At 36.6% G+C, this 19,999-nt stretch overlaps 1 protein-coding gene across 7 annotated transcripts in view; it reads left to right on the forward strand.

Moving 5' to 3' along the window:
- Positions 1 to 19,407, forward strand: part of LOC127991607 (NACHT, LRR and PYD domains-containing protein 12) — a 143,947-nt gene extending 124,540 nt beyond the window's left edge. For 6 of the 7 annotated variants that reach the window (XM_052591588.1, XM_052591593.1, XM_052591592.1 and 3 more), the window contains one exon: positions 18,553 to 19,407. In XM_052591588.1, coding sequence (XP_052447548.1) covers positions 18,553 to 19,124 — 572 coding nt within the window. In that variant the 3' untranslated portion in view covers positions 19,125 to 19,407. Of the gene's footprint in view, positions 1 to 12,352; positions 14,640 to 18,552 lie in introns of those variants that run through there. The other variant, XM_052591594.1, reaches the window with a different exon arrangement.
- The last annotated feature ends 592 nt before the right edge of the window (positions 19,408 to 19,999 follow it).

A 19,999-nucleotide genomic window follows, 5' to 3' on the forward strand; every position in this document is an offset into this window, starting at 1 on the left:
TCAGGTGTACAAGCGAACAACAACAGTATACAAGTGCCATGACAAGTCTCAGTTAGTCTAGTACAGAACGCATAGCCAGGTTTTTTTTTTTAGGTCCGTGAGAGTGATTGTGAACTTCTTTGGGATGGCACCACAAGGCGTCGTTCACTTGCAGAGGGCAAACTTCTGGAGGGAACATAAGATTTAACCAGTGAGTTTAGGCATGTTCACAACGTTTGACAATAACTTTGATATTGTGAAATATATTTAACTGAAAACTGAATGCAAAATAAATCACACAATATTTTCACTTTACAGTTCAGTAACAGTGAGGTTGGAAACAAAGTGGACAACACTATTCATTAAACACTTATTTAATGTTACACTGTTACACCAGTTACACTGTTTTAATCAGAACACTAACATTACAGTGTAGTAAAACAAGTCAAATCTAATTCAGTACATTTTTATTAAACGAAGCACAATCAAAACCTATCACAAAAGGTCAAAGCATCTCTAGCAGAAGTGACAGTGCAATGTAGCAGAAGAACAATTTCTTACCAATGTTTAAAGAACAAACTGGATCCTCGATGACTCTACAAGGGGAAAGAAGAATAGTTTACTGGAAAGTTCTTAAAAAGCAGGATTTCATATTATACCATTTCTTTAAACCACTGGTTCTCAAACTTTTTATACCAAGTACCACTTCAGAAAATATTTGTTATTAAATATTAAGTTGCACCATAATGACCAACATTACATTTCAGCAGCGTAGTAGGCCAAACTATTCAGCTACAGCTCTACAGTTAAAAAATGAGGCAGTTTTATTCTAATAAGAATATTTATTGTTGTCAGACACTTTACCATGGTAAATACAGTTTGAACATTAACACTACAACTGTGCTTACATACAGGTAAATGAAAACTTAAGTTTAAATTAAAATGCATTATAACAAAAGTTACATAACTTTACTGTACATTAACTGTACTTGAATGTAAAAAAAAAACCTTACTCAAAGATTAAAATTAAAATGTATTAAGATTAATATTTAATTTAGTGATTCACCTGCGTAACCACTAGAGAGGGTCTGACACTGGGAACCACTGCTTTAAACAATCCTCATTCATTTTTAAATTCATTTTCATTAATTCATTAAAATTGCACCGACATTTGCACTTACATGTTTCAGAAAACACTTTGAAACTATTATAAGAATACAAACATATATAACACACCTAATGCATGGGATTCATATCAGGAAAATGTGGAAAAAGACAGACATTAACACATAACTTACCAGCAAGACAGTAGGTGAGCATCTAACTTGATCATCTGTGATAAAGCAATGCAAAATACACACACGGGTATTTATTTATCTGCAGGTTACATGTCCTTTAAGCTACCCTTTAGTAAACTCTGGTTATACTTTACTATTTTCAAAAGATAATAAAGATAGATAATAAAGATTTTCTTACCTCATTTTGCCAGTATGTTTGCAGGACCTCGCAGAACACATCTGACCCTTCTTGTGTTCACAGCTTTTGTTCTCCTTTGACATGTCACGACTCAAATTCACTCAAAAAAAAAAAAAAAATTAACAGGCTTATATTTAAGAGTAACTAAACCCTAACCAACTTTTTTTAGTTAATGATCTGTAAGAATGGGGCTTTATTAGTGCTGGTCATTGATTCGAGTACATTTTTGACATTTGAGTATAAAGTGGTTTAATTCTTCAATATATTGTGTAAAAACATCTGAGTGCTGCCCTCTTCAGGTTGAACGGTGGCTACTGCAGTTGATTTTTCCTATTGGATGTTGCGGTGGCATGTGACATAAGCAGTCTCCAGCTCACCACGCCCCTTCTGTACGAGCTACCACGCCCCTGGCAGTATAAAACCATCTCGTTACGTCAAAATCACTGTAGTGAGTCAGGAGCTGGAATTGCGAGTATTGAAAACGATCAGGATAGACTATTATAGCATCTATTTAGCATTTATAGTTATTTAGATTATTTCTTGTAGCCTATGTAGTTAATTAGCATAGTTGTTAATGTAATGTTAGTATTGTTGGAAGCATAGTTAGTTAGTAACATAGTATTGCATCAGTTAGCATAGCTTCAAGTTAGCTCAGATTTATTTACAGTGGTCAGGATGGTACGTGCTGGTTGCTGGTTGCAACATCATGGACTGTATAGTTTTCCAGCAGACTTGAAAATTAGGCGCTGGAAGACCGCGAATTCCTGCCTAGAGCTGGAGTGTGCAAACGGCATTTTACGTGGGACTGCTTCTCTAACGCAATGGAGGTGGAAATGGGCTTCTCCACACAGCTCGCGCTGAAAAGCGACGCGGTGCGGGAGTTAAAAGCGCAGTTTGAGCCAGCGGCTCTAATTGATATGGCTCAGGCCACAGACACCTCGACATCCTCCACTTCAGTTGAAGGTGGGGGAGAAAAGTCCTCTAACGTTACTTCAAATGAACGCTCTGTTGCAAAGCTACTTACGTCTTCTTCTTCTTCTTGTTTAATGGCAATTAACTCCAAAGGAGCATTATCGCCACCTACTGTGTTGGATGGCAAATTAACCTTGGCTGATAAGTCTGAAGTTTAAAACTATTTCCTCTTCCTTCTTTCACAAATGGACCATTAACTATGTTTCCTCGTTGAACCCTACTCTATCATCCCACAAACATCATCATTATTTATCATACCTGCAATAGAGGTTTCATTGAGCTTCATCCGGCGCTGCGTGTTCAGCTCCTCCGTCCACACTCAGCCCCCATGGCAGGTTCAACATTTCAAGTATATCATATTCTAAATCCCAAACCTGAATCATATAGAAACGTAATTAGTGCTCTATATATATCTGTCTATCCTTTAAACTTTTTCCTAAAATATCCTCATTCTTCATTCTATCCTCTCCATTCTTCAGATGACTGAACAATACATCCCGGAAAATATTATACTCACTACAAATAAATAATACATGACATAAATTTTCAGATACACCACACACATCACATAATCCATTTTCATGCAGCCCCATTATTGCCAGTGTTGAGTTTAACCCTGTATGTCCCAATCTTAACCTAGACAGCAATACTTCTTCTTTTCTATTTCTTCCCTGACAATGTGTCCTCCCTACTGTCTGTGTGATACTATAACACCATCTCCCTGTGCTACTACTGTCCCATCTAATTTGACACTTATTCATTAACTTTCTCTTTAAAATCGATTTTGCCTCCTTTTTCCCCATAGGTACTTTAACATCCACCTCCCTCTTGTCTGGTGTTTTTTTGCTAGTTTATCAGCCACTTCATTACCAGATACCCCAATGTGTGGTGGTACCCTACAGAAATACACCACTATTCCAGCCTCTTTCAGTCTGTATAGTGATAAATATACTTCCATTAATAAATCATCTCTGTCTGATCTTGCATGTACTATACTAATTAAAGCTGAAGAAGAATCTGAACATATTACTACTTTATTTGGTCTGACTTGTTCGACCCACTGTAGTCCTGTTATTATAGCTGTTAACTCTTAACCTCAAACTAATCTGTTTTTTAAATTGTGGAATATATACACCTAATCCAACCTTTTGACTGATAGGTTCCTTAGAACCATCTGTAAATATTTGTAATACCGAATAAAATGTGTTATTTAAATTTTTTTGTGTATATTGTGTTTTTGAGACTGAAAACTTTAGACCCCAATCCAATGACCATTCTTCTACTTCTTTAATTGATTCCTGAATGCCTTTAACCACATTTTTAATATTACGGCCTCCCTCTGCATAAAGAGCCAATCCTATTCCTGCTTTATTTACTTTATCAAAAACATCATTGATCATTAAATATATCAATAATGGGCTAATTGCACTACCCTGTGGAGTTCCATTTAGAATGTTATAAGGAGCTGATAATTCTTCCCCAATTTTCACCTGAAAAGTGTGTTCAAATAAAAAATCTAAAACCCAATTATACAGTTTGCCACCTATTCCAATTTTATTCAGTTTAATTAGCAAACCTTCCCTCCACAAATGTGTCATAAGCCTTTTCTATGTCAAAGAAGACTGCAATCATGTACTCTTTCATTACAAAAGCTTTTTTAGCTTCATTTTCAAACAATACTAAAGCATCTGCTGTAGACCTACTTTTCCTAAAACCACTTTGAAATGTTGATAACAATTCCCTTTTCTCCAAAATGTAATTCATTCGCCTCACAATCATTTTTTCCATTACTTTACATAGTGTAGAGGTAAGAGCGATGGGTCTGTAATTACTGTAGTTGGGGAAGTCGTGGCCTAATGGTTAGAGGGTTAGACTCCCAATCGAAAGGTTGTGGGTTCTAGTCCCGGGCCGGCAGGAATTGTGTGTGGGGGTAGTGCATGAACAGTTCTCTCTCCACCTTCAATACCATGACTTAGGTGCCCTTGAGCAAGGCATCGAACCCCCAACTGCACTGCTCCGTGTGTGTGTGTGTGTGTGTGTGCGTGCGTGCGTGCGTGCAGAGCACAAATTCTGAGTATGGGTCACCATACTTGGCTGAATGTCACTTCACTTTCACTACTAGATTTTGTTATATCTTTACCAGGCTTAGCTAGAGGGAGCACAATTCGCTTGTTAAGTCTGACGTCACATAGCAGCGCTTCCGTGTCCAAACGCTCTATCAGTTACAACGAGAAAACAACAAAAGGTGCTAATATAAACTCACAATATTATAGAATACTAGCGAAAAAGTTATAATCGTAACATTTAACTCCATACCGAAGTCCCAGATAGCCAGACAATGAAAATATAAATATAAAAAATATATAAAAATTATTTGTGTTTGGGACGCTGTGAGCACGGAGACTGTAGTGTATATCGTAAGTTTGAAAGCGTTTAGCTTAAATTATTAATATGAATAAACAGTGCTCATAAACGGCTGCTGGGGTCGTATTCTCAAGTGAAGCGAGTTGAAGCTTGGACCCGGAAACAGCGCTTCTTATGTCATCACTTAACAACCGAATTGCCGTTTTCCATTGTTTAGGAAGGATAGCCTCATTCCATATATAATTATATAAGTCCAATAATGCTTCTATTCGGACGGGACTAGTTTTACAGGGGGTCGTTAGTGTAACCCCTCTCACCCGGGTCCTCTCTGACGCTCCTCGCACTCGCTCCGAGCGGGGCTCGAACCCGGGTCTTCCGGCATGGGAGGCGGACGCACTAACAAGGAGGCTAAATGGCTACAGCCACTAGCGTCTGTCGCTAGTGCGTCTCTTGAGATCGGGGAGTGAGGTTTACCTGCACAGCACTACTCGCTGGCCTCCGTTACACTAGCAGAGATGTATAGTAACGAAGTAGAACTACTTCACTACTGTACTTAAGTACTAAAAGGCGGTATCTGTACTTTACTAGAGTATTATTTTTTTCTCCTACTTCCACTTTTACTTCAGTACATATTTTCGCTGAGTTTAATATTTTTACTCCGATATTTTTTTTATGTGCTGCATCGTTACTCGTTACAATTATAATAATGTTACGAATCATTCCATTACAAACCACTGCCAGAACTGTAGATGGCAGGTTTGATGAAGCTGGCACATCATTGAGCGAATCAAGCGAGACTGCGCGTGCTGACTGAACTGCTGTGAAGAGAGAAATGAACACCGAGCCGAGCCAGATAATGACTCGTTCACGAGTCAAGAACATGTTGCATCGGTTCTCGGATGACCAGTAACGTTAGTTCTTTCTGACAGTTCGATTCAATAAACCAGTTGAAGAAAACAGTTCACCGATTCTTTTGCGCTCGATGCAATGGCGTCATTGGCGTTGACTGCACATGAGCTCATAACATTAACACAGAATCAGTTCAGAATCAATCACCAAAAGAATCAGTTCAGTTCAGACGCTCTGTGTGTCGGTTTGCTTCACGCTAAATCACACATGCGCAGTATCATCAGCTCCTCGGTTCACGAATCGGACGCGTCTGACAGAAACGGTTCTTGACTCGTGAACGAGTCATTATCTGGCTCGGCTCGGTGTTCATCTTCAGTTCTCTCTTCACAGCAGTTCAATTACTCCGGGATATTGGTTTGTTTTAACTCAGAGGGAGTGTCAGACACATTAAACAAGTTAACAGCTTAATTCATCTGTGGATTAATGCTTATTGGAGACGCGAACTGTTTAAAAAGATTCAGTTCGATTTGGTGAACTGTTTCAAAAAGATCCGGTTACATCGAATGATTCGTTCGCGAACCAGATATCACAAACTGCTTTGTTTTTAACTGTCTTACAACAGACACGGAAGAGAAGACAATGCTGAATAAAGTCGTAGTTTTTGCTATTTTTGGACCAAAATGTATTTTCGATGCTTCAAAAAATTCTAAATGACCCTCTGATGTCTTACGGGTGTGAAACAACATGAGGGTAAGTTATTAATGACATCATTTTGCAAATTGGGCTAACTAACCCTAGTAACTGTTTTTTGTTTACAAGAAGTTACAGTCAAAGGAATTGTGATTGTCCTTTAGGTTAATCATTTGAAATAGTAAAAACAATATGTTCAAACTTTTGACTATTTTCTTTAATAGCTACATAACACAATACTTCTACTTTTACTTTCAGTACTTGAGTAGTAAATTTTAAAATAGACTACTTGCAATACTTACGTACAAAAAATGTTGAATACTTTAGTACTTCTACTTAAGTGTGGTGCTTAAAGAGCACTTCTACTTCTACTCAAGTCACTTTTTTGATAGAGCACTTGTACTTTTACTCAAGTATGGGTCTCTAGTACTTTATACATCTCTGGTCGTTAGAGAAATCTGCATTTCACAGACGTACTTGGTGATTTTAATCCCGTCCGAATCTGCCACGTCTGTGTTTTTCTCACACAACCTCTGTGATAATTCCAGAGCAAATTACCTACTGTTTTTCAGCAAACTCAGTGATCCTCTGAGAAAACTAATCCCGTTCGAATGCGAATGTCTGTGATTGCCGGTGATATTTTATTTCACAACGCGTTTCCTTGTGTGTTTTGGCCAACGTGAATTACCGTAGATGCTCTTACGCGCGCATGTTTGATATATTTGCTTAGCGGCAATTAAATAATAAAAAAAAAAAAAAAAAATCAAGAGCAAGATCACGTAAACTGTTAATACTGGCTATTGTAATATCAGCATCAGGTAAGATTACTCACGTTCATTTATGTACTCAGTTACATAATGTTTTAATTACATTTAATAAAAATAAAAAAAAGGAAAACAAGTTAAACTAAAGGAACCACACATTAACATGGTTTTGCTATACTAGCCATTTAGTATCTATTGTGTAATAATACTAAGGCAATCATTCTGAATGAATTAAATGCACGCATTCAGAGCGCGTGATCTCTGTGACGCTCAGATGCACAAATCAGACCCTCCCACCTCTGTAATAAACACGGAGATGTTAGTCCCGTCCGAATTGGTACATGAAAATCACAGACGTCTGGTGGTAAGAATCGAAACTCAAACGTAGTTTAGAAAACTAGTCCCGTCCGATTAGTGCTTAATGCTTTTGGTGATCATTTCTTTAAGATTCTATAACTTATCATATCTCTTCCTGGTGTGATACTCTTTGAGTTATTGATTGCTGTTTTTAATTCAAAATAACTAAACTCATCATCCAAAATATTATTAAAATCTTGCTTTTTCTTGCAAGAATCTCCAGAGATATTGTTAATTTGTTGTCGTCTTGTTAAAAATGTATCATCTAAATGTTCAATGAGCTTCAGCAAATGTTTGAGCCGACATAATAACCTTCTCTTTATCTGTGATAGCTACCTTCCCATTTTCTTCCATTACAGGTATTTTCTTAAAGTGGTCAATTCCATTCATCTTTTTAATCATACGCCAGACTGCATTTACTTTGGTTTCCCTCCCTATTGTATCACTAACATTTTGCCATGCTGTCCTTTTTTAATTTTTAATAATCTTTTTAACATAAGCCCTTTTTCTTTGATAATCTATGACTGCTTCTGGGGTGAGTGTTCTTTTTAAGAACTGAAATGCTTTATTCCTTTCTCTGATTGCTGCCGAGCACTCCTCTGACCCCCATGGTACATTCTTTCTTGTACTTATACCACTTGATAGTGAGATAGACTGAGAGGCTGCAAAATAAATGCCATTCACTACTTTATTATATCTGTCATCAACACTATCCTCTACTGACAGATTTTTGAATTGTTCTTCACATAACATTTGAAGTTTTCCCCAATCTGCTTTCTTATATATCCATCTTACACCATAATTACATTTTTGTAGTTGAATCTTATTTTGAAATACACATGTCACTGGAAAATGATCACTTCCTATATTATCCTTAGATACTGACCACATACATTTACCAGCTAATGATGCTGAAACTATTGTGACATCCAAACATCACATTCCACCTCTTGCTATATCTAGTCTTGTTGGATTACCATCATTTAAACATACTAAAGAGTTATTATTTCTCCATTTTTATCTGTACTCTTACTACCCCAAATACAACTGTGAGCATTAAAATCACCACAATATAATCATTTTGTTTGCCTTTTCTCCCATGGCACTTTTCAGGATGTCTATTGTTAATTCTGAACATGGATTATAGAAATTTAACACTCTGATTACCCCCTGTGTACCCATTAATTCTATACATACGCTCTCTACATTACCTTCATTATTTATTTGTCTATATATCACATTTTCTTTTATGAATGTTGCACACCGTCCACCTCGACCATTAATCCTGTCCTTCCTTATTACCTCATAGCCGTTCATCTTAAAATCTAATGACTTGCATAACCATGTTTCTTGTATACAAATGATATCAGGAGATTCATTCATATTTGCGACATACTTTTTAAACTCCTGTCCATTAGCGATTAAGCTTCTGGCATTCCAATGAAGCAACAGGAAGGACATGATAATGTTATATATCATTACATTGAGATGCATCATAATTTGTTGTTATACTACCTTCTGTTCTCCCTTCTGTAGACTGTATAATCTTGTGAACTTGCTCTGCTGATATACCGATGCAGTTCAAGAATTTGTTTGCACATTCTACCACAATCTTTATTTTATCAGATCTTCTTTCTACCTGCCCAGTGCCATTCACCACTGCACAGATGAATGCCACAAAATCAGTTTTGCTCATGTTAATGTAGTCATTTGAGTCATTCTTTATCAAGTTCAGCTGTTCCATTGACTTGTCATTCTGAGAGGTTTGTTGTAGTCCAATAAGTATTCTTGTATCGTCTACATGTTTCACTCTACGAGCTGCTTCTGCATATGTCACATTCAGAGTGGATTTTACCTTCTGGATTTGATTTCATGAGCTTGTTGCTGTACTGGACATCCTGCATGCAGCGCTGTGTTCTCCCCAACAGATGCAACACTTGATCTCAGCTCCTTCCTGACACTTCCCGTATTCATGCTCCCCTCCACATTTTGCACAACTCATTTTCCCTTTGCAAACAGCAGCAGTATGACCTATGCGCTGACACTTATAACAACGCAAAGGAGGGGGTACATACTCCCGTACCACATACCTGATGAAACCTAGCTTCACCTTGACTGGTAGATTATTATCTTAAAAGTGTAACAGGACAGAAAGACTATCACATTTTACATTATCTTTCCATGTCGTCAATCCTCTAGCCAAAGCAACTTTACCTCCAATCAAGTTTCCTTTTACTTCTTCCATAGTTACATTTAAGGGTACTGCTGAAATAACGCCACATTTCTTCACATTTATTCCAGCACAACTTATTTTACCACCACCTAGTGTTTTCAGTTTTAGAATCTTTGCTTTCTGATTTTCATCCTTGCACTTAATCAAGACTCTTCCATTGCTCAGACATGCTGGCCCTTTCACTGATCCCACTTCTTTTTCTATCGCGTTTGATAATTTAACAGGATGTATGTATTGCTCTGCTTGTTTGATAAATGTAATCATAACTTTTATTTCCTTTTCCTCACTGTTTCTCATCATCCTTTGCTCTGAATCCCTGGTTTTACTTGTACATAGTTTCTAATATTCAGACTCATCACCCATGTTACTTCCCTTTTTTCCTTTTATTATATCGTACTTCTTGGAAGTCCATATCTTGATTACCGTCATCCGAAGAATCGACCATTATGTCCACCTACTTCAACTCAAGAACTGTTCCTGTTTTGTCCTTTTAGAATCTATTTATTTGTCGTGACGTTTCCTCCTGCTCCGGTGCGACCAGAGTCTCTCTCGCCCGCTCCTGCGGTTTATGTTCAGCTCGAGGTTGTTGTGTATCTCACTGAGCTGCGAGTTCCACCGGCCCACCAGAACTATCCTACTTGCGTCATTACAGTCACTCTCCATTTTAGCGACTCTGACAGCAGCTGTCAATCAATGCGTCACTGCGGGTCTCAGGTTCATGCCGCTCTCGCTCAGCCCCGCCCTCGGTTCGTCCCCTCTATCTCCGCTGTGCTCCGCCCACTTTTCAGCATTTTTCAGATATTACCAGTGGGTGGAGTCAAGCTCTGACCAGGGGTTTAGTTACCCTTTAAATAATTCGGGACGGACCGAGCAGTCAGTTATAACGAGCAGCAGCTCACAGTGAGCCGCCTCACTCACAGAAACACGACAATAACGGTCATATTTTTAAATGTAGAAAAGCGCGAATCCGATTCATTGCCCAGTTTCCTGGATGACAGCCAGATTACCCAATCATGATCGAAGTAATTAAATAAAACTACCAATAGGAGTTGTTTCAGTGTGATAAAGCATCGAAATGTATATAGTTTTATTCTTGCTAATCATGATAATATTTAACATATACCTTTAGATTATAGAATAGGTATCATGACTAAAATATTAAAAAATGCTATTAACCCTTGTGGATTGTTCAAATTCACTACCCTTTTGAGTTGTTCGGGATTAAAACATCCACTCAATTAAACTGCTGTAAAATCAAAAAATCAGATTCATGTTTTTTTTTCTATTTTTTTTTTTGCATAAATCTGTTAATCAACCTCAGTCCTGATCAAAACTACCAAATGTTTTAAAAAAAATCCAAGATTTTAACTCTTTAATTGCTGCTGACCTATGTTCAAGAAGACTGCATCAGAACAATGCTTTGTTTATGCACTGTTTTATATAGCCAATTACAAATCAGAATGATTACAATATTAACATTTTCACAGCAAGATAATGTTTTCTCAGTATGTATGTAGCTTATTTAGGTGACTTATTAACCAACTTCATTTACGTCTCTATCCAGAATGTTGTTATCACCCTCTTCTGTGTGGATTCCTTCTGATCTTACACACACCACTCGTCTCCGCAGTCGCAAAACCTCACCTGTGTGCATGTATGAGAAGGATTGAGGAAGTGGCATGTCTCTTATAAACCGTCTCTTACCAGCTTCAGTTAATGTGTCGAGCGTTTTCGACTCGTATATCACACGTCACGCCCTGATGTCACGTGTCGTTACGGGACCTGTACAGGCTGTGTGTGACACATATTCCAGGTAATCACTGGAGTGTGAAAGTGCACAATCTAGTGACCCGGGAACAATTACCGGGACACATTACCCGTGTGTTTTCCAGAATCACAGTGTGAAGGGGCTTGTTAGAAGTGTGCATTGACATCTGCAACAGCAAGAAAAGTATTTTTTAGAGTGTTTGCTTATCTGCAATACATCTAAAAACAGATGTCTGTAAGATGTTTATAATTTGTGCTCCCCCGCTGGACTGTGTTCATGTGTTTTTTTATTTTTTTATTATGCCATACATATAAACAATAGAACGAGAAACATTAAAATGAGAAGGAAAAAAGACGAACAACATACAACATGCAAGAGGACAATAACAACCATAAAAAAATAAATATTTTGGGGGTGTCACTTCATACAATAGCATAGCTGTTTACAATATTATAAGTTCGAATAGATTTTTTACTTGTGCAATTACATATAATCATAAAATACAGCTTGAAATCATTTAGAAATTAAGAAAAGTTTGGAGTCTGACCACTTAATTTTATGAATATGAAACTTCCCCATTAAAATTAACAATTGTATGAGATATGCTTCATCTTTGTCCACTCCATGATCACTGAAGTATATTATTACGTCAAATCCACTCAACTGCAAAGAAATGTCCAATATTTATATATTTATATATCCTTAAAATAAAACTAAAATATTTTTATGTATACAATGAAAAAATATATGAAAAATTGTTTCGTTTTCACCTTTACAGAAATCACAAGAGTAATAAATTTCTAATTTAATGTGTTCCAGCACGTTTAACTGGATATAGTCTATGCATTATTTTAAAAGAAACCTCTTTTACTTTATTATTAATATAAAATTTGTCTACAGTTCACCAAGCTTTTCACCAATTCACATCTCCAAATACAGAAGACCAGACAAACAGGCTGGAGGATAAACAATGTTAAATATATTCCTAATATAATTATTTGCAACTCTATTTTGTATAATATTTGTATTACCAATAAAGATTTTGATCTCTTCAAAAGTCAAATCTTTCTCATGTGATGCGTTTCTAAGAAGAAACATAACTGTTTGAGGGATTGCATCCATTACCACTGCAAATTCCTTATAATTTTTGAATAAATGTAAAATAGCAGTTAAACCTATGTTAATAACTCCATCATTGTTTAGGAGCTGGCTAACTGCTATAATATTGTTTTCAAACCAGTAATCAAAATATAAAGATTTATTCATTGTATTCGATGTCCTTGTTGTTCCAAATATAGTGCCTCCTTGGTGAGAAATTATGTTTGTAGACCAGAGCCATAAGAGCTTGCTTATTAAATTTTGCTTCTCCGGTATTTCTTCAATTTAATAATTGCACTTCAACAAAAATTCGAGGTCAACCAATAGCTTGAACAAATAGTTGAGAAAGGAACTCCAAATACTGTCTTTATTTTTCAAATATTGCATAAACCAATTTATTTTAAATACATCGTTTAACGTGTCATAACTCAACACCTCTAGACCACCATAATCTTTGGAGTTAAATAACATTTGTTTTCTCAGGTAATGAGGCTTGTTTATCCAGATGAAATCAAGAAGTATTTTATCCAGTTCCTTGGTAACTTTAGGAGGAATATCCAGTGATGAGGATGTATAGACTGATCTGGGAATACCTTCAGCTTTTGACAGAAGTACCCATCTCTGAATAGACAAATCCCTTTGCAACCACATATTACACCTCTTACTAGTTTTAGTAATAATTAGTGTGAAATTTAAATCATTACGCAAAAATTCATCTTTACATATAACAACTCCCAGATATGTTACTTGGTTTTTAATTGGAATATTATGGAAATTATCTAAAAAACCTTTGTTGAGAGGAAACAGAACTGATTTATTCATATTCATTCTCAACCCTGATACTTCTGAAAATACTTTTATACAGTTCACTGCTTTAATGATTTCATGCGAATCTTTCACAAATAAGGTAGTCATCGGCAAACTGACACAACTTAAATGTTCTCCCTAATGCAGCAATTACTTGAAAATATTTTTTTTATATGATTTTAAAGCGTCTGCTAAATGAATAAATGTTAATGTGAAGGGCCATTATTTGTGTTGCTAACAAAATCAAAAAGGTGAGATCGGACACCTGTGCCTTATTCCTCTACCAATATTAAATCTGCCAGAAGTGCCTCTGGCTAATTTGACAGGACTGCTACATCCTTTATATAAGGTTTTGATAGCATTTTGAAAATAACTACCAAAGCCAAAAAATTTAATTGCTCTGAATAAAAAATGATGTTCTATGGTAACAAATGCCTTGTGAAAATCAATTAACAAAATAAAACTATCATCTAAAATATATTCACTGTAGTCTATCATATCTTGAATCAATCTAATATTATTACTAATGTCTTCTTGAATAAATCGTGTCTGTTCCTCATCTATGATACTTTTTAATCCTTATCAGACTTTTGGCAAAAATTAGAGCAAATAATTTGGCATCATTATTTAATAGACCAATGGGTCTCCAATTTTCTAAATGAAGAATATTTTTGTTTGGCTTTGGGATTAATGTAATAACACCTTGTCTTAAAGAGACGGGTAATTCCCCTTTTTGATGGATTCTATGAACACTGCTAGTAAAAGGGAGCTAAATTGTCTCGAAAGATTTGATAAAACTCACTAACAAGCCCATCATTACCTGGAGAACGATTATCTTTAAGGTTACCAATACATTCTAGAACCTCCTCCAGTTTTAAATCATCATCACAACACAACTTCATGTGATATTAGGAAAACATCAACATGTGATTGTTTAGAATAATCTTTGTTATTCCATGTACACATCCTTGTGTCTGGGTTTGAGACGCCAGATGTCAACTAAACTCAAACGGGTACACATTTTTAATTTCACAATGAGTTTCATTGCTTCTTGATGGCCATCGATCTAAATCTTCATCAAATACACTATTAAAATCACCTCCCCATACAATATTCACCAAGGGAAACTTATTCTTAATTTGTTACAGTTTAGTTTCTTTCTTCTTAAATATTACCATTCTAGCTAAATTATCAATTTCATGGTTTAGGACCTGACCTTTGAAGTTTCCTCACTGTAAAACCCGACAAGTAAACTGAACTCAAACCGTTTGAGTAAACAGATTGCCTTAAACCGTTTAAGTTGAAAAAACTAACCGTTATGAGTACTCTGAACTTAATTCAGTAGCATTGCACATGAAAGATGTACATTGCATTCAAGTAATGAAGTGATTAACTAAGTGCTGATTGAGAATTAGTGATGAACAGCTGCTGTTAACAAACAGAATCACTGAAGAAAAGAGAAACACAAGAACTACTACAACTGACTTCAGACACAGACTTAGATGAAATCAACTGAAATAAAACACATTCATTAGACTCCATACAGATGAATAATTGTGAATAATAATGAATAATTATCATCACCAATATAAAGTATACCAACCTACACCTAGGTACAGGTTAACAACTGATGGCATTTCTTCTGGGCTTTTGAGTTATAACACATGTGTTTTAGAAACACATGGTTATAACAGCCAGAGAAAAGACTAAGACAGAAATCAAGGGTCAAGAGCCCAACTAAAGCAAACACTGATCTCTAACATGGTTACTTCAAATGAAACAATAAATCAACATCTAAACCTTAGTTCATTCTCAATAAGATCTTCTGTAGACGTCTGACAGAAATAAAGTCAGTCTGGTTATTAATAAGTGAAGCTGGTGATGCTGTTTGTGGGGTTGTTTAATCAGATCTTGAGAGATTTCATGTATTTTATTTCAGTTGATTTCATCTAAGACTGTGTCTGAAGTCAGTTGTAGTAGTTCTTGTGTTTCTCTTTTCTTCAGTGATTCTGTTTGTTAACAGCAGCTGTTCATCACTAATGTAGAGCCCTGCGCGGGACTGTTTTCTTCATCCCGCTCCCGTCGAATTTCTGACCATTACCGCCCGCTCCCGCAAAACACGTATTTGTATTGATATTATTAAAGAGATTCATGGGGTTGTTTGTTTAGTTTCCCTGGCCTGCATATATATATATTAGGGGTGTAACGGTTCACAAAATTCACGGTTCGGTTCGATACGATACACTGATGTCACGGTTCGGTTCGGTTCGGTTCGATACGTTTTAGATACAGCAAAATGTAAAAACATCTCAACTTTTCAGAATGCCGCAAGCGCACCGCGGGTCATGTGACAAGAACCAACCAATCAGCTTCATCCTTTCCCGTAACAACGTTGAGAGCTCAGCCAAGATGAAGGAACAGCTGATCGTAGTTGTATATGGATTGCAATTTTGAAATAAATTTAGTAGCAGAGCTACTGCAAGCGATTTTTAGAGCTGCAAATCCATTTATCCTTCGCTGAAATTTCCGCGTCTCATGGAGAGAGCACGTCATTGTTGCTTAGCAAAGACAGACGCCTCATGAGCGCTTCTGCCCAAGCGCTTTGGAAAGGAGGAGAACGACATACCGTTGTTTTTTTATCCACCACTCTCTTGCCATCACCATTATAGCTTAAAGGGAATCCAAAGTGCACCCAAACACCAGACCTGTTGGTTATTGGAGGATCTTCTCATTTCTAGTCTGTTAAACGCATTGGCCATTTTGCAACGAGCCTTCAGCGCGTACTGAGTGAGCGAGCGCCTGCTGAGTAGCCTAACATAAACATATAAGATGGTGTTTTTTTCTTCTTCGGGAGTGTCAGGGGCGTTGCCTGTTACGTTGTTTGGGTTATTGGGCTACCTTGTTGAACGCATATCATTATATTTCTATCTCTCTCTTTTTTTTTTTTTTTTTTCCAAATATAATTAATTACTCCAACGAACCGTTCGGTATACATAATGCGTACCGCGTACCGAACCGAAAGCGTCGTACCGAACGGTTCAATACGAATACGCGTATCGTTACACCCCTAATATATATATATATATAAAAAGACAAAACACATAATACATTCAAATATAATTTCGTTTTTATCAAAAACTTTGCACATAAAAATAGACTGCTTTGCAAAAAAAAAATATACATAATATGATAAACTAGGCTACATGAAAAACAGCAGTTTTACCATTATTAGCCAAATGTCGCAGGTTTTCTGTTTGAAAAATACAAATAAGAATAAAAACATTCAAACTTAGGCAGCCTGCTCAATAACACTGGCATCATCACGCCTCTTTACCTATTAACAAATGGCAACGAGGGGCTGTGCTCAAAAAACAACACTAATAAATAACATTAGGTTCTTTTCTACATCATCTATTGACATCTTCTCCATCATGTCGCTAGGCAACCTCCCTATCCCGCGGTGTTTCTTTTTAGCCGCCAATTCCCGCCCACAGCAAAATTCAAACTGCCCGCTCCCGCGAGATTTGCGTTGGGTCCCGCGGGACCCAATCCCAATGCAGCCCTCTACACTAATGCTCAATCAGCACTTAGTTAATCACTTAATTACTTAAATGCAATGTACATGTTCTTTCAGTGAACTCAACTGAATTAAGTTCAGAGTACTCATAACTGTTAGTTTTTTTTAACTTAAATGGTTTAGTGGTTTGAGTTAACATAACTTGTCAGGTTTTTAAGGATATCTGTTTACTCAAACCGTTTGAGTTAAGTTTACTTGTCGGGTTTTACAGTGTAATATAGAGACCACTGCAGATTTAGTGAAAACCATATGTCATTTCCCCATTGGCTTCTCTCTTCACAGTTTCTTGCACAAAATAAAAATCAACACCCTTTCCTTTACAAAATAAAAATAAAGATTTCCTTTTCAAAACATTGAGTCTGAACCACTGATCTATATATGACTGTATCGTCCATTGCACCGGAAGTGTTTGATCCGCCATCTTACTAATCCCTACCAGCAGAGAGCACCATTGAGTTACATTCAAACCGCTGTCCTAAAATAACCATATTAGAAGCAGATCAGACAAACGGGACTCGTTCTTATGTTATGTGTATGTAAATTAATGTGTACTTCAGATGTTATCTGCAGTGTTTATGGTCTTTTGGGGCAGGATAAGCGATATATTTAAGTCTGCTGCGCACTGCTGACACAGGTAACTGATCTAACACAAAATATAGCTTATGTCTTTATGAACATAATTATTAAGGAATTATTAAACATGAACGTATTAGTATCTGAAATTGATTTGAATATATTACAATGGATAATACAATTGTGTTGTTAATATTGCTCTATAATGAAATTAAAAGCTTAACATACTATCTTAGAAATAAAGCTTTATGTCTTTAAATCCGTGCTGTATATAACGTTAGTCAGTTATTCCTCTGAATAAATTCAGATTTCAGAACGAACACTCTGGCATTAATAGAGATCTTGTTCATATTATATTTGAGTCCGAACCGCGGTTTGCTTGCGTCATCAAGCCAGCAGCTGTTTACCCCGTTGCTTAGTAACGACTGCGGAAGAGAAGGCGGCAAATTCATCACATTACTCTCTGCACTTTTATAAATGTAAGTTTTTGAAGCGTTAGATTTTGTTTACAAAACTTCGGTACATAGCGGCACTTGGTCTGTCTCACGAATGTACTGCAAGTGCGCTAAAGAACAGTGAAGACGAAGGGGAATGAGATGAAGAGCTCTCTGCTTACAGCGCGTCAGTCACGCTCGACAGGAAAGAGAGTGACACACACGGACACACAGAGAGACACACGGACACAGACACGCACACACACACACACACACACACGGACACTGTATGATGATAGAGAACACTTCAGAGCGCTGTAAATGTGATTATGTGTGTTTATGATGTACATGAATGGATTCAGACGGATCAATATCAGTTTGTCTTTACTGTTGCTCGGCAACAGCTGTGGTCCCTGTTGCTAGGAGACCAGATCTCTAACATCTCATCACTCTTATCATATTCTTATCAAAGATAAACACATCAGATATATGAGGATATATACCAGGATGTGTTCTGTGACAGGGTTATTATATTAGAGATCATGTGTTTGTGTGTCTGATTTATGAATTGATTGATGAATCCTGATTCTGATGTGTTTTATCTCCATCAGATCACCATCAGCTCACTCTGGATCCGAACACAGTGAATAAAGAGCTCCGTCTGTCTGAGAACAACAGAGTGATTACTAACACTGGCACAGTCCAGTGGTATCATGGTCATCCAGACAGATTTGATGTGTATCGTCAGGTGTTGTGTAGAGAGAGTGTGTGTGGACGCTGTTACTGGGAGATTGAGTGGAGTAGAGGTGTGGATATATCAGTGTCATATAAGAGCATCAGCAGGAAGGGACGGGGTAAAGAGTGTTGGTTTGGATGGAATGATCAGTCCTGGAGTTTGTGCTGCTCTCCCCTCAGTTACTCATTCAGACACAATAACATAAAGACTGCTCTCTCTGTAAAGCCCATCAGCAGCAGTAGAATAGGAGTGTGTAGTGATGATGATGATGATGATGATGGTGATGTTGTCAGGAGAATAGGAGTGTTTGTGGATCCCAGAGCAGGAACTCTGTCCTTCTACAGCGTCTCTGACACAATGAGCCTCATCCACACAGTCCAGACCACATTCACTCAGACGCTCTATCCTGGGTTTCATGTTTATAATGGATCAGTGAAACTGTGTTGATGAATCAGAATAGACTGACGAGAGATTCTACCCATAATGCTTTGAGCTGCATGATGAATCAGTAACAGATGTTATAGAGTCTCTTGATCACATTAAACTGAACATGAATCAGAATAAATGTGTAATGAATCCTCATCTAGACGTGATCTGTGATGATCTGTGTTTCTCTGCTCTTCTCAATCTCTGTGCTGATTAAATCAGTCTTTTATTTTCATAATCAGTCTTATATCTCATCATTCATCTGATTTCTGTGTTGTTTGTAATAAAGCACAATATCAAATCATCTTGAGATCATGGTGTGATTGATGATATTCTGAATTCATCACGAGACTGAAATCAGCTTCAGTTTCTGACGTTATCAGATATAACAGCATTAAATCAAATGTATTTATTATAAGCTCAGTAAAGATATATTCGGTTATTATGGGATGTCCTTCAGTGAAAGAAGCTGACAGAATATCTACTTATGAAATATTTATTTTCTTCTGAGCAGTGACATGAACAAAAACATATTAGATTATGAATTAATATAATGAATATATGTAAATAATATAATTAATATAATATAAATGTGTTCAAACACATGCAGGCTTTGTGATTAAGAGATTAAAACAAATATTAATATAGAAATAATGCATTAGCTGAAATATTTGCATCAACACTGGGCTCCTTTTTATTAATTTAATTATTAATTAAATTATAACAAATAATTACAGAAACGTTACAAATACTATAAAATACAAATACATAACAATGTCCAAAATATTAATTTGTAATTATTATTTAATAAACAAACCAATAAATAAATATTGCGCCTGCAATAATAATATACAAGCAATCAAACTCATCAATTGCTGTCTATTATATATTTATTT

This window comes from Carassius gibelio, chromosome A5, assembly GCF_023724105.1.
Source record: "Carassius gibelio isolate Cgi1373 ecotype wild population from Czech Republic chromosome A5, carGib1.2-hapl.c, whole genome shotgun sequence".
Lineage (NCBI taxonomy): Eukaryota > Metazoa > Chordata > Actinopteri > Cypriniformes > Cyprinidae > Carassius > Carassius gibelio.